At 40.8% G+C, this 14,714-nt stretch overlaps 2 protein-coding genes across 3 annotated transcripts; one reads left to right on the top strand and one right to left on the bottom strand.

Annotated features, from left to right (window-relative positions):
* The first annotated feature begins 1,058 nt into the window (after positions 1-1,058).
* Positions 1,059-4,027, top strand: ermn (ermin). 2 transcript variants are annotated; one of them, XM_077580805.1, is made up of 3 exons: positions 1,059-1,494; positions 2,867-3,049; positions 3,133-4,027. In XM_077580805.1, exons 1-3 carry the CDS (start codon positions 1,245-1,247, stop codon positions 3,411-3,413), a joined length of 714 nt encoding a protein of 237 aa, XP_077436931.1. In that variant the 5' UTR covers positions 1,059-1,244; the 3' UTR covers positions 3,414-4,027. The 2 variants fall into 2 exon arrangements, with proteins under 2 accessions (XP_077436931.1, XP_077436930.1); XM_077580804.1 differs by having other exon boundaries at positions 3,130-4,027.
* A 411-nt stretch (positions 4,028-4,438) lies between these two features.
* galnt5 (polypeptide N-acetylgalactosaminyltransferase 5) lies at positions 4,439-12,931 on the bottom strand. The gene is made up of 11 exons (XM_077580803.1): positions 12,841-12,931; positions 11,646-12,581; positions 11,420-11,586; positions 10,869-10,988; positions 9,887-10,022; positions 9,679-9,798; positions 9,455-9,572; positions 7,888-8,217; positions 7,342-7,422; positions 6,811-6,963; positions 4,439-5,949 (listed from the first exon to the last, which is right to left on the bottom strand). Exons 2-11 carry the CDS (start codon positions 12,578-12,580, stop codon positions 5,809-5,811), a joined length of 2,301 nt encoding a protein of 766 aa, XP_077436929.1. The 5' UTR covers position 12,581; positions 12,841-12,931; the 3' UTR covers positions 4,439-5,808.
* Positions 12,932-14,714: the final 1,783 nt, after the last annotated feature.

Here is a 14,714-nt window from a genome sequence, read left to right as displayed (position 1 = left end):
CGGTTGCTTTATGTAGGTTGTGTGCGCATAGCAACCGGAATCGTATTTATAACCTAAAACAGCGCCCTTGCACAGTATATATACAGGATGTGGGTACGAGAGGTTATTACTTCTGTTTTCATTTTCAAATAAGTGTGCATACTACAAACACTGGCTGGGCTTTGATTTATGTATTTAACTTTTGGTGTCATTTTTTGACTTTTTATTTTGCAAAAAAATGTTAAATTTAAAAGGCACTCTCTGATGCACAAAGATGGCGCCAAAGCACTCCATGAAACTCCTCAACTCACTTCAACAGCTCCTTTGCACCGAGGAACAATATGAAGCTCCTCAATTCATGTCTACATAGTTCTTTGGCACTAAGAGGCCACAAGATGGCGCCAAAGCACTGCGTGAAGCTCATCAACTCACTTCAACAGCTCCTTTGCACCGAGGAACAATATGAAGCTCCTCAATTCATGTCTACATAGTTCTTTGGCACTAAGAGGCCGCAAGATGGCGCCAAAGCACTGCGTGAAGCTCATCAACTCACTTCAACAGCTCCTTTGCACCGAGGAACAATATGAAGCTCCTCAATTCATGTCTACATAGTTCTTTGGCACCAAGAGGCCGCAAGATGGCGCCAAAGCACTGCGTGAAGCTCATCAACTCACTTCACCGTAGCTTTTTGATGCCACAAAGTGGAGCCAAAGTAACACATGAATCTTCTTGACTCATTTCTACAGTTCCAAGATAGTGCAAAAGCAATACTGGTATATTATAGAGGGTTTCTGCTTGAGTACAAAAAAGTAAAAATGAGAAATCCTTAAAAAATGTTCCTGGCTCCCAAGACGTCGAGAAGAACACACATAAGCGGTGTAAGTAAAGTAAACCTATGGGAGAATGTTAATTCCGCCTGGAAACTTTACAGAAAGAAGATTGGTCACCCAAGAAAGATTAGAGTTTGGGTTCACTCGCTGTATGTTGTGAAGCCCGAGTCACAAAGAGGCTTTGTTGGAGCCTACAACAAAACCTCTGTTCGTCGGTGATCCGACGCTCACAAACGATTACGTCGGGGAGAGGACGGCCAAGCCTTGCCAACTTGCACTAGCAACTTGCAGCGCTACATGGGCCGACTATTTCCAAACGATTCACAGGACAAGTGAATACTCACTCATCACTGCGAGTGGACACAAACGCAAAGTCAAGCCTCAGGATGCTACTTTTCTGAGTCAACGCTAAAAATAGCCAAACTGTTTTCAAAGATGGAGACGCAGGAGAGCCCAACGTTTGCAAAGCTCGCAGATCCCGAAAGGGAGGAGGAGGAGGAGGAGGTTGTAATGGCGTCGCAGGTACTCGAGATCATTTGCGGATTGGCACCCGAGACCAAGATCCACAACTCGGAACCAGAGGACAGAGAGGTGTGGTCGGTGGAGGAAGGAGACGACTCGGTCTTCTACAGCGACGAAGACCAGGCAGACCAGCGCGGACGGCCCGACACATCTCAAGATGCAGGCAGGTGCAGATGAGTTTTTAACAATGAAGCGGCAAAGGGGGTGGGAATTTTACAGCAAATTTACAAAAAATGTCTGGTGAATTTCTATTCAAGTTACAGAACATTTGGCATACATTCCCAGAAAATGTTTAGTAAATTTCCGGAAAAGTTCCAGAAAGTTTCCACAAAATTTCAAGAATATTTTCAGTACATTTCCAGGATGGTTACAGTGAATGTTTGGAAAATTTCCCAAAAATTATATAGTACATTTCCAGTAAAGTTCCAGAAAAATTTCCAGAAAATTTCTATAAATTTTTCAGAAAGCCTTTGTCTAATTTCCAGAAAATGTCTGGTAAATTTCTGGAAATGTTCTGTTAAATCTACAGAATTTTGGGGTAAATTTCCCCCAAAAATAGTTTAGAAAATGTCCATAAAATGCTTAGTATGTTTCCAGAAATTTTCTAGTACAGTTCCAGAAATTTTCCCAAAAGTTTCCAGAAAATTTCCCAAAAGTTTCCACTAAATTTCAAGACCATTTTCAGTATATTTCCAGGATGGTTACAGTGAATGTTTGGAAAATTTCCCAAAAATATATAGTAAATTTGCAGTAAAGTTCCAGAAAATTTCCCAGAAAGCCTTTGTTTAATTTCCAGAAAATGTCTGGTAAATTTCTGGAAATTTTCTGTAAAATCTACAAAATTTTGGGGTAAATACCCCCAAAAATAGTTTACTAAATTTCCATAAAATGCTTAGTATGTTTACAGAAAATTTCCAGAAAGTTTGTTAAATGTAATTTTCTAGGATGGTTACAGTGAATCCCCAGAAAACGTTTAGTAATTTTCCCCAAAATATAATATATGCTAAATTTCCAGTAAAGTTCCAGAAACTTTCCAGAACATTTCAATTAGATATCTAAAAAGCCTGTGGTAAATTTTCCGAAAATGTCTGGTAAATTATTTTTTTTATTTTTAATTATTATTTTGGGGGGTGGGGGTAAATTCCCATTTAAAAAAATTTCCAGAAAATACTTGATACATTTGCAGTAAAGTTCCTGAACATTTTCAGAAAGCTTGTCGTAAATTCCCAGAAAATTTTCTGCAAATTTCAAGTAAATATTTAGGACAAACTTCTATAAAATATCTGGTAAAATTCCAGAAAATGTTTAAACTGCTTTCTGAGTTTCTGAGTTTGGTCACGTGACATTAGCTCGAGGGAACTTTGACGTCAATTTTATTTGACAGCAGAGGGCAGCATAGGACAAATTGCAGCACCAAAATCAATGGAAATGGATGGATTAACCTTCTTAATTGTTATTCACAAGCACAATGAATCACAATAGCGTGTTTACATTAGTGAGGCCACATGAAAATTCACGGACTTTTGCCACCCCAGAAGCTGCCAGCGTGCACCAACAACCTTCAGAGAAGAGTGGCGAGGCCCTCCAGACCCTCCAGATGCAAATCCAAGAGGAAATTGCGCCAGATGCCCAAACGCACGCGATTGACTCTCCTGACCTTCGCGGCGCTTTTAAAGACAAGCAAGAAAGTCGTGAGCAGAGCGAATACGCCGAAGAAGGTAAGCGTAAGCAAACAACACCACTGCTGCTGTTCTACTAGCGCTCTCGTCCTTCTACCATCCGTTTGTTTACACGAAAGAAGAAGAACGAGCAGTTGAGGAGCAGCCAACCGACGCCGAGAGTTCTAGCTCCGGTTCGGAGAAGGACGCCGCGGTCCGCCATCCCGACGCCTTTCCAGGAAACGCCGTCCCCGCCTACTCCACTCTGCCTCTCCCCAAGAAGTCCTCCGACAACCTGGCGTGCCAGGAATCCCTCGACCGGCTCGCCGTCTCCAAGTACAGCTCCGTATCCTACCGTAAGATCCGGCGAGGAAACACTCGCAAGAAAATCGAGGAGTTTGAGTACATTATGATGAATTTGTAGTGGGCGGCGACGTCAAGGTGCGATGCAAAGAACAATTTTCACATTTCAATTGTTTTTTTTTTTTACTTTTTTTTTCTGGATTCACATTTCAATTCTAAAATCAACAGTAACTGATGATGCGTTTCTAGCTTTCTCCGATTTTCGGCCTTCCACCAAAAACACCGGTTTCGAACCAAAAAGTAGACAAAACAAGCTTTTGATGGAAAGAAACGCCTAAAATCAATACTAGATAACTTTAATAAGATGCTAAAAATAGAACGGGAACATTTGAAATCACCTGCTCCCCGTCTCCTGATATCTTGTCCACGCTCTTAAAACCATACTGTGCGGACTTGGGAGTTCCACAGGGATGATTAGGAGTTCCCTTTCATTTTGGTTCAAATTTTCAAAACAAACGTTTCTTGAAAAAGCTTCAATTTGCAGTGCGGGCTGAAATATGTGACACAGGAAACTTAATTATGAACATTTTGAATTTCTTCATCGGAACTCCATTGCAATGTTGCTAACAATAAGCACCTCTTCACCCCTACCTGACCCCATGACCCATAGCACAAAGGTTCGAGAAAGATGTCATAAAAGGTCAGAGCTGCTTAAGAAGTTTTTCCAGAGAGCGCCCCCCCCCCCCCCCCCCCCGTGTCACATGCTGAAAAACGAAAGGTGCTGATTGGACGAAGAGGAGAGCCGTCGATCGATCGAACTGAATTTGTAAAAATCATTTTCAGGGAAATGTCATAATTTCACATTCATTTTCGAGTTTATTGGACTTCAGTTCCAAACTAATACATTCAAATTGTAGAATTTAGATTCAGTTTTTCAATGCAATTATTCAATGATTGAAATGAAGTTTCTGGTGGCACGTATTTCAGCCCACACCTCTGTGCTTTTTTTTCTTCTTTTTAATATAACAACAGACTGATTGTAAAGGTTTTATGTCGCCTAAACATAAATGTAAAACACTTATTTCACACTGTTTTAATTATAAAGAATGGTGCAAATGTGAAATAAACACATAACTTCTGTTTAAACCAAATCTCAGTTCATTTTATTTGCACGTTTTTCCAAAACAACAACGATTTTTTCCCCTCTCCCTTTCCAGGAAGTCCTTGCGTGAAGGGCTTTGTGATGGTTTCAGGCCAAACAGCGCCCTCTAGTGTCAAAAGCAAAACTGTACAAAGAGAGCAATCCCCACCACCGCAATGATGAAACTTTTAAAACCACAGAAAGACCTCAAGTAAACCACACCTTTAAAAAAAAACTGTCAACTCGGCTCGTACCCGTTTGGCACGTTTGAGTCCAATTGCATTCAATCGTCACGATGGAGTCCGAGACTTTCACAGGATACGAACCAGGCACAAAGTTGGTCTTAATTTACAATATGCTGCTACATCCAATGTGGAGATTGTTGTAAAATGCAACAAAAAACAAACAAACAAAAAACAGCTACTTGTGTTTAAGTTAAGTCAATGGAGTGATAAGGAAAAGACAGAGGTTTGTATAAAAAGGTTATGAAATCATTGCACATTCCCACTGTCCCTGCTTTATATTAACTCATTCACTGCCATTGACGGCTATAGACGTCAAAAATTCATTGGAACTATTTCTATTAGTTTAACATTTTTTTTTTCACTTTTGTTAAGAAGAATATGAAAACATATAAAAAAATATTGTACATTTAGAACAGATATATAAAAAAAATTATTAATCGTGAGTTAACTAGTGAAGTCATGCGATTAATTACGGGAATATTTTTATCCTTTGACGCTCCTAATTCTGAATCTTTTCTTCATTCTTTTTTTATTTATTAAATTTTTTTTTTTCATTTTTAATAATCTTTTTATTTATTTATTTTTTTAAAAAAAAGATTATTAAAAATTTAGGGGCATCAGGCGATTATTTTTTTTAATCATAAATAATTGCATGACTTCACTAGTTAACTCATTCAATCAATTTATTTCATTAGTTTTGAAAGAAAAGAGACAATAAAAAAGAAAAATTCAAATTCCAAGTAAAGCAAAAGAATGAAAGGGGACAGAAAGAAGTCAAACTGGTTTTGTCTGCCCCTGATCAACTAAAAAAAAATCACAAAAAAAAATCACGATTAATCACAAATTTTATATCTGTTCTAAATGTACAATATATTTTTTCTAGGTTTTCATACTCTTGTTAACAAAAATGGAACAAAATGTTAAACTAATAGAAATATTGGACGTCTATAGCTGTCAATGAAAGTGAATGAGTTAATGACTCACACATTTTTTTAATGTTTTTTTTAATCTCCGTTTCAGAATCGATTTTCTCACCTCGATAGCCACCTTTTCGGCCCATCACCGAAGCTGAATAAATCGATTTATTCGATTTATTTATACTGGTACGTTTACCAGTACGTCGCTGCTCTTCACTCGGCGTGGTAGTGTGTGAACTGCCATTGCTGGAAGGGGTTGTCAGCGTTGCAGGGTGCGAGGCGAAGGATGCGAAATTTGGGAGCCGCTTCCAGACACGCCAGTTTGGAACCCGTCTCGACGATCAAGTGCTCCGGCTGGACAAAGACAACAAAAGCGACCACCGTGTGACGGCATGCGTGATTGTTGTTGATCATGGATGAAGATTGACTCGCAGCCATTTTCACTGAAGCAAGTATATTTCTATCTGTTTCATTATTATTGAAAAATCTGTTGAAAACAGTGGGGGAAAAAATCTTTTTGCAACATGGCCCTGGCTGATCTCTTATACTCTGCTGCCACCTGCTGGCCTTTTTGTAATAACTACCATTGCTTTAAGCCGCCTCTTTAGGTCAGAGGCTGCGTCAAACCTTTCTGTATGCTCAAACAAACTCATTCACTGCCATTGACGGCTGTAGACGTCAAAAAATTCATTTGAACTATTTCTATTAGTTTAACATTTTTTTTCCCCACTTTTGAGTGTGAAAACCTAGAATTTGTTTTATTGTACATTTAGAACAGATATAAAATTTGTGATTAATTGTGAGTTGACTAGTGAAGTCATGCGATTCATTACAATTGAAAAAAAATTATCGCCCCTAATTTTTAATAATCTTTTTTTAAATCGCGTCAGGCGATTAAAATTTTCAATTGTAATTAATCACATTACTTCAATAATTAACTCACGATTAATCACAAATTTTATACCTGTTCTAAATGTAGAATTTTTTTTTTTTTTTAGGTTTTCATACTCTTATTAACAAAAGTGGAAAAGGTGTAAAATTAATAGAAATAGTTCAAATGAATTTTTGACGTCTGTAGCCGTCAATGGCAGTGAATGAGTTTAAAAAACAAAACAAAACAAAAAAACGTATAAATACGTCTTTGGGACCATGACACTATTTAAAATAGAAAGTATTTATACTTTTTGGGGAGCAAATGAGTTGGTGTAAACCTACCAGTTTTGACTTGGACGACTTATGCAGCCAGCGTTGCGCGCTGCGGGTGCGATTGCACGGCTCCACACTCAAACTGCTTTGCTTGAAACTGTGCTCCAAGCAACGCTGCTGCTGTCGGACCTGCTGCAGCCACGTGTAGTTAAAGTGCTGACTCTGAAAAGTCAAACCAAAAAGGAGCTTTTGGGTAGGATTGCAAAAGTAGAGGACTTTCGACATTAGGGGCTTTCGTTGGGCATTGATCGGAATTGGAGAATAAACCAAGAATCGACTCAATTGATGGTTATTTAATATGGAGATTAAGGTAAATATATTTTAGTATAATCGTGTAAAAAAAAAGAAGAAAGAAAGCACATTTGTTTTCCTTTGTGATGAGAGCAAAAATTGGAGGTTAACAAAAAGTTGACATTTTCATGAAATGATTAATGGCCAATTCAAAAATATCGGCATCGAATCTGAAAGCCGATAAAGCTGGCAACATTCGCATCACAAGTCCCCATTTTGCCAAAATAGCCTGGCTTAAATGAAAGCTACCTGATGGGTGAGATTACACTTGTCAAAGAAGAGAACGCCATCCTGCATACCAAGACAACGTCTTAAGCCTTGATTGAAGACCTGCGTGGAACGGGAGAAACAGTTTCAATTTTCACTCGCCATTTCATATAGTAAAGTTCTTAACCAGCAAGAAGTTCATGAAATTCAAAAAAAGAGAAATTCAAGCCATTTTTAAACTTATCAAACGATTTACACCATGCAAATTTGAAAGAATCGGAACTGAGAATCCTTTGGACCTCAAATTGAATTCAGCAACCGGGAATCGGAAGCGTCCAATTTCAAATCATGGCTTTACAATAATTTTTCTTTTTAATTTGTAGGCTACGTAAAAAGAATATAACAATTAGACCGAGTGCAATTTCTGGAGAAATTGTGGAATGCTGAAAGCTAAGATTTGAATGCAGGTGGAATGCATCCACACCCAAAAAAAAAAAACGTCAACATAACGGACGATCAGCTCCAACGGATAAGCCCCTCCCCCCAACCGACCCGTTCAACGGCAGAAGGTCGAGCCAATCCACATACCAGACCCTCCGCTTTGACCAGAGGAGCCTCCAACTCGGGATACACGTTGTCCAGGTACCACTTGAAGCTCTTGCAATGGAGGCGCTCCCTCAGCTTGACCTGCTGGCTGAGGTCGCCCACGTCCATGACGTCGCTGTCCAGCAGGTGATGGTAGCCGTGGCCGTAGAAAAGATCCTTGTACTCGTCCAGCCACACTTCGGCCACCCGGGCCAGGTTGCGCTCCACCGTCTTGCGCCGGTCCTTGGGGAAGGTGTACGGGTTCTGGCCGCGGAAAATGTGGCCCACTCGGGAGCAGGGGATGATCTCGATCTCGCCCCCGCACATCCACACCTGTTCAAGCGGTGAGTCGCAGGATTTGGGATGACACGGCAAATTCATTTAGACTATGTGACAATTGGCTGCCATCTTTGTGGAATAAAAAAAAAAAAAAAGAAGACACTTTAGCCTCTAGAATCCTCCATTAAAGCCCATGACTTATTCTACATCCCACTAGTGCCGTCAGTATTGATTATTTTTTTACAATCAATCTATTATTCAATCGATTAATCGACTAGTATTCAATCGATTAATCGGATTCATTTTATTTTTGCACTAAAGTGTATTACAAAAACATTTTTCTCTGATTACTGTTATTTATTTTGTACTTCACATTCGTATATTGATAAAAAAAATTTTTTTTAAAAGAGGGTGAAGGGGGATTGATGCTGTATTATGTTACCGCTTCGGTCATTGTTTTCCAAAGTCTCGATTACTGAAATGGTTATCGATTAATCGATTAATTTTGACTGTTATTTATTTTGTACTTCACATTCGTATATTGATAAAAACATTTTTTTTTTAAAAGAGGGTGAAGGGGGATTGATGCTGTATTATGTTACCGCTTCGGTCATTGTTTTCCAAAGTCTCGATTACTGAAATGGTTGTCGATTAATCGATTAATTTTGACAGCTCTACAGCCCACACTAATAAATACCACTACGTGCCATAATTTTGCGGTAGTGCTGTCACTCTTGAATATTCTTAGAATCAATTAATCAATCGATTAATCGACTAATCAGAGTCATTGCGTATTACAAAAGTATTTTTTCCCCCGATGACGGTTTATTAACTAGTGATTGGTACTTTGTATTCGTATATTGATTAAGAGAAAAAATGAGGGATTGATGTTGTACGATGTTACTGGTTTGGTCATTCTTTTCCAAAATTAAAAACAGATGTTTGCAAATGTCTTATTTTGATTAAAGAGAAGATAATCAGTCTTCTTTCATCAATGACTACAGAAATGAGTGAACAATTACGGTTGATAATCAATTACTGTACTTTCCGATTGATCTATGAATTTTGACAGCTCTATTATTATTATTATTATTATTAGCAGTTAATCATACAAATAATTACAAGTGTGTTATTTATTCAAGTGCTTGAGCCACCTGATGATTAATTGAGGCCTCTATTAAAATGGAATGACAACAAAATAATAGTAATTGGGACGAGAAGGAACTAAGGAGTGTAAGCACTGAATAGTTGAAGAGACCAACAGGTTTGTGTCAACCTTTCTGTGCGCTACCTTAAAAGAAATCTCCATGTTCTCGCCACCCCAAACTTCCAGGCCCGGATCGTAGGCGCCGAGTTCGTAGAAGTAGGTTTTATCGATGGAAAAAAGCCCTCCGGCCATTACGGGGCATCTGGGAGGCGGAAATAAAACGAGGTGAGCGACAGCCATGAAGAAAATAAATAAATAAATAAATAATAATAATAATAACAAAAGCGTGTGAGGGCGTTCAGGGTTACCTGATGGGATCGGCGGCGGTCAAATAGTTTTTCTTGACGTACTCGTCCGAGAGCGCCTTCCAGCCAAACACTAGCGGCCAATTGAAAATGCCTCGCTGGAAGTTGTCAACCAGCTTGTAACTAAAAGCAAGAGAAAAGAAGACCATTTTCTAAATCATCGTTCAGATTTGCACGACTTGACTTTCGACAAACGGATCTCCGCCGTCACCTCAAGTCCTCGTCGCTGATGACCTCGATGACCGGGCAGGCCACCTTCCCGCGGTCCACGTAGATGCGCTCCAGCAGCGGCTCCAGCCAGCCCACGTTGCATTCGACGTGCGAGTCCAGGAAGGTGAGAACCTCACCTGGCGGCGAGCGGAGCAAAGATCCTGTTACGCTCACACACGGCAATATTTACATTTGATAGACGGCTGCTTTATGAGTTTAATACCGGATGGGGCGTGTACAGCAGGGATGGATCGCGGGTCCACTGTTCATTTGTCAAAAGCACCAAGCATTAGCAAGAGTCCTGTATTTGTTGCATTCATTTAGCTAGTCCCCCCCCCCCCTGAAATTTGCTTATTTAAATGTACAGGGTCCAAACAATTAATCGTCTGATTATTGTTCCCCAAACATTTGCCAAAACAATTTGTTTCTTCTCACGCTGTGAAAGTACCCTGAATGCACCATTTTACTTGCGTAGCATTTGCACAAGGAAGTATGTAATGTTTGTTATTCTGATGTCCCGACGCGTCCTTTAAGCTGTTTAATGACACCCCAGTTAGTTAACTATAAAACCAAACACACGACTTTAAGAACAACATCCACTGATACTTTATATTTAAATGAAAAACGTGCTTTGTTTTTAAAACATCGCTAGCCTAGCGCTAATGCTAAAAGCGAAGGGATTCCACAAATGCTAACCGGAAGTTAGCATCGACTTCGGGAGCTTATGTTATTCTGTTGTCCCCCAAGCTTCCTTTAAGCTGTTTAATGACACCCCAGTTAGTTAACTATAAAACCAAACACACAACTTTAAGAACAACATCCACTGCTACTTTATATTTAAATGAAAAACGTGCTTTGTTTTTAAAACATTACTAGCCTAGCGCTAATGCTAAAAGCGAAGGGAGGATCCCATTCAAATGCTGACAGGAAGTTAGTTGGAACGGTCATTTTGACATCAGCGACTCAAAACCAGAGCGTCGTACCTTCGGCAACGGCCGCTCCAGCCATCCGGGCCCGGATGAGGCCTTGACGCTCCTTCAGGTGAATGACTCGAACCTTGGGTAAGTCGGCCATGTACTTGTCGAGCTGATCCTTTAGGTAAGCTGAAAACAAAGTCAATACACAGACTGAAAAGTGAATGCAACTCTCATTATCCTTTTAGTTCCACACTTATTTTTGAATCTAGTTTTGATTTAATTTTTGTTTACTTTTGTTTATATGTTTTTATTTCGATTCATATTTTTTATCTTCTATTTCTATATCCATTTTTATTTTCAGTATTTATTTATTTATCTATCATTTTGGTATTTTTGGCCCTTCGTACAGCTGCAGCCCGACACAGTTAGTATTTACTTTAAATGTTAGCATTAAGCTAGCAGGCAGTCGTTTGACAAAATTAAATAGATTGGTTGAATATTTTTGGTATATTTCAACTGGGAGTGACAAAAGTTGTGTTTCTTCAGAGAGATGTTTTGATAGTTTCCCATTTCTTGACCGCGTGAAAGTAAAAACGACAGTCGACCGCCGCCGCCACCTTTTTGGCTGAAGTCGTCCACCAGGATGATCTCCTTGAGGAGGTGCGGCGGCGATCGGTTGAGGACGCTGTGAACGGAGCGCAGCAGGGTGGACCACACCTCGTCCACGAAGCAGAAAATCACGCTGGTGGACGGCAGGTCGTCGTGGACCACGTTGCTGGCGCAACTGTCGGAAAAGAAGCAGGGTGAGATGTCGGTTGGCGCGAGGGTGTGCGCGTGACTCACATCTTAGGCCTGGTGTCGGGGATGGCGCGGTCCACCGGGATCTGCTCACTCAGGTAGACGTTGAAATAGCCCTCGTTCCACCTCTTCTTCACCTGCGCGTCCTGTTCGCTGGGGACGACCACCGCCTGGCCGAACTGGCCGACGCCGTTGGGGTCTCGGGGGGAGGCGGTCATGTCGAGGGATAGCACCTGGTGGACACCTGCCTTGATGGAACCGCTATCTTTTACATGGACTATTTTGGAGTCATTTGTTAACATGGCCCCAATTGGTGTCTCCTCCTTCGTTGAAGACGTGTTTGGTGGTCCTTGAGCGGGAACGTCTTCAATTTGGTTGATGGGACGTTCTTTAACGGGAAGTTCTTCCTTGAACTCTTGAATGCTTGTATTTCCGGCTGTCTTCACAAATTCGATGATCGTGTCTTTAAAATCGGGACGGTTTAGTGCAATGGAATCTTTCTTTACTAAAAATGTTTCCAATAGTGGCGTGTGATCCAAAGACAAGTTCGCAGGCTTGTTAACAACTAATTTGGGTTGAACCTGTTGGTCGTTACCAGCTTTTCCCCCCTTCTTCCTAAGTCTGTAAAGTTTGACCGGTTGCGGGTTCGACTTCTCGTCTTCTTCGTCGAAGTCCTGATCTTGATTGGCCACCGACTCGTCCATGAGCTGGGTGACTTTTTCCTGCCGTGTGCCCACCAGCTCTCGGTCCCGGATCACTTGATTGGCCACCGACTCATCCATGAGCTGGGTGACTTTTTCCTTCCGTGTGGCCACCAGCTCTCGGTCCCGGATCACTTTCGCCGCCATGAGATGACTGGTGGCGTCACCGATGGACAGACGGAGGGCAGCCATGTCCAGCAGCAGCCAAATGACAGAAGCCACGAACACGAACCCCAGGACCCTCCTGCTACTCCGCAGGTACCTCCAACACGCTACCATCCTAAAGAAGTGTAGAAAATATCAAAGTAATCACATTGAGTGGGCGGCAACTGCGTTTTGGGTTCACGTTTCTTTCCAGCCGCGGTTAGCTGCGTGCGTGCGTGGCATGCTACAAATCTCACATCACACCGAACACAAGGACAGCGTTGTTAGTAGAAGACCACAACAATGTTACGGGAGCAACTTTATCCACATCGCCGTGTCCCAAGCGTCGCAACCCAAAGTCCAAAACTTCTGTCCCCCCACTCCCCCCCACTCACTCAAGTTCTTCAAGTTGTCATGCATGCAAGCGGTTAGTTCACGTTCAGACGCAGCGTAGCTGTGATTGGACGAAAAATGCCCCGAGGCAACGTCAAGGTAGCGTGGAAGCTTAACAGGAAACCGTGGTGCTGAATTTCAAAATAAAGCCTCCGAAGATTCCACACACAACACGAGCCTAGTTAAATTCAGCAAAACCAATTTTTTTCTCATGTTTTTGAAAGAGATAGAAATATATTTACTTTTCATTTCTACTTTTATAAATAATAAGGCTGTCAAGACATTAACTTTTTTTCTTAGTTTAATTAAGACCACTGGCACCTCCCTTTTACTATTATTATTATTATTTTTAAACTGTTATGTTATTGCGAGGTTGCGTGTAATGGCTTGACTTGTAAGTTTACTGTGCTGCTTGTTTGGCATGTTCTGGTTCTTGGTTTCAACAACAAAAAAGGGTTGAAAAAAGTCATTTTCAAAGAAACGTCTCACACGAACAGGAAAAAAATCACGAGCCTGGCAGGAAAAGGGCGACGGCTTTCAGATTAAAACTTGATTTCTGCTGTTTTAGTGCTTCACAAAAGACACCCTGCAAATGATTCATCAAAGTTTCTGGTAAGGCTTGTTGCGAATTCTTTACATATTTAAAATGCGGTTTAACTTGTTCAACGACACCAATTAGCTCTGGTTAACAACATGGCGACGTTTAAGGGATTGTTTGTGTCAAACCTAATTATGAAGACTCAAAAAAACCTCACAGAGTGCTAACATTATGTAAGAATCCTTTATTATATTAAACACGTCATGAATTTATCAAAACAAGTATTTGTTAAATCGTTTAATAAGCAGTTAGTTGTCAGTTATTTAAATAATTGTTACATTGTCTGCTTAATTTAATATGTACTATACTTGTTGCAAAAAAAGCGAAGTGTGAGTCTCTATCGCCGATCTGCAGTCAATGAATGGAGCAGTAATCACTCAAATATCCACACTCTCCTTTATGTTATACCGTTTCCTCTCTTTTTATTATTAGAAATTTGCTACAGCGGCCAAAGCACTTTGCTTGTGCCTTGATAATTGCACCATGTTATTTGTGGTTCTATTAAAAAAAAAAAAAGAAGCAATGATATATGTGGCATCTGAAAATGTTGTTTCCTGATAAGAACACCAGGGGTCGCAGTTTTTCTGCTGCAGTGTGCGAGTGTGTGGCAGTGAGTTGAGACTGTATTCCTAACAACATCATCACGTCACACAAAACCGGTTAAAATATTGGAAATATTGTTTTTTTGTGTGTGTAATTTGTTTAACTAGACAAACAATATCGGTCTTTGTAAAATAATAGAAAAACGCAGTTAGTGAGGAGTCGTTACTTTTTAATTCAGCTGAACATGAGACAGTATTTGCATCCTAGCACTCCTGAATCTTAATATTGCAATACACACACACACACACACACACGCAAGGCGCATATCATATATATGCAGGCACACATGTACAATCCCATTTGTAAAAGGCATGTTAGTGCAGCCATTAGGCGGTGATTAGCGGAGACGGCCACAGGTTTTCCTCTTCATCAGCCGGCCTCTCCGGGGAGTCCCGTTGGCTCCATGCAGACTATTAACAGCGCCATGAGGAGGGCGGGCAGTAGCGGCTCCCGCGGCGGCTGCCCTTAGCCGCACTACACACGCTTTCATTAGTGTGTGTGAGCTCCATGATTTGCCTCGGGACGAGCCCCAGGCAAAGTCTTGGGCGCTTTCATGGGCTGCACAATGTATTCATGTATTCACACAGTTAAACATACACGCACACTCGTGATGGCATCATTAGCCTGAATTTGTATTTGGTGTTAAATTGAACGGGTTAAAGGAGGTTTCGGGGA

This window comes from Vanacampus margaritifer, chromosome 11, assembly GCF_051991255.1.
Source record: "Vanacampus margaritifer isolate UIUO_Vmar chromosome 11, RoL_Vmar_1.0, whole genome shotgun sequence".
NCBI classification, from domain to species: Eukaryota; Metazoa; Chordata; class Actinopteri; order Syngnathiformes; family Syngnathidae; genus Vanacampus; species Vanacampus margaritifer.
This window is presented reverse-complemented; position numbering and strand designations above follow the sequence as displayed.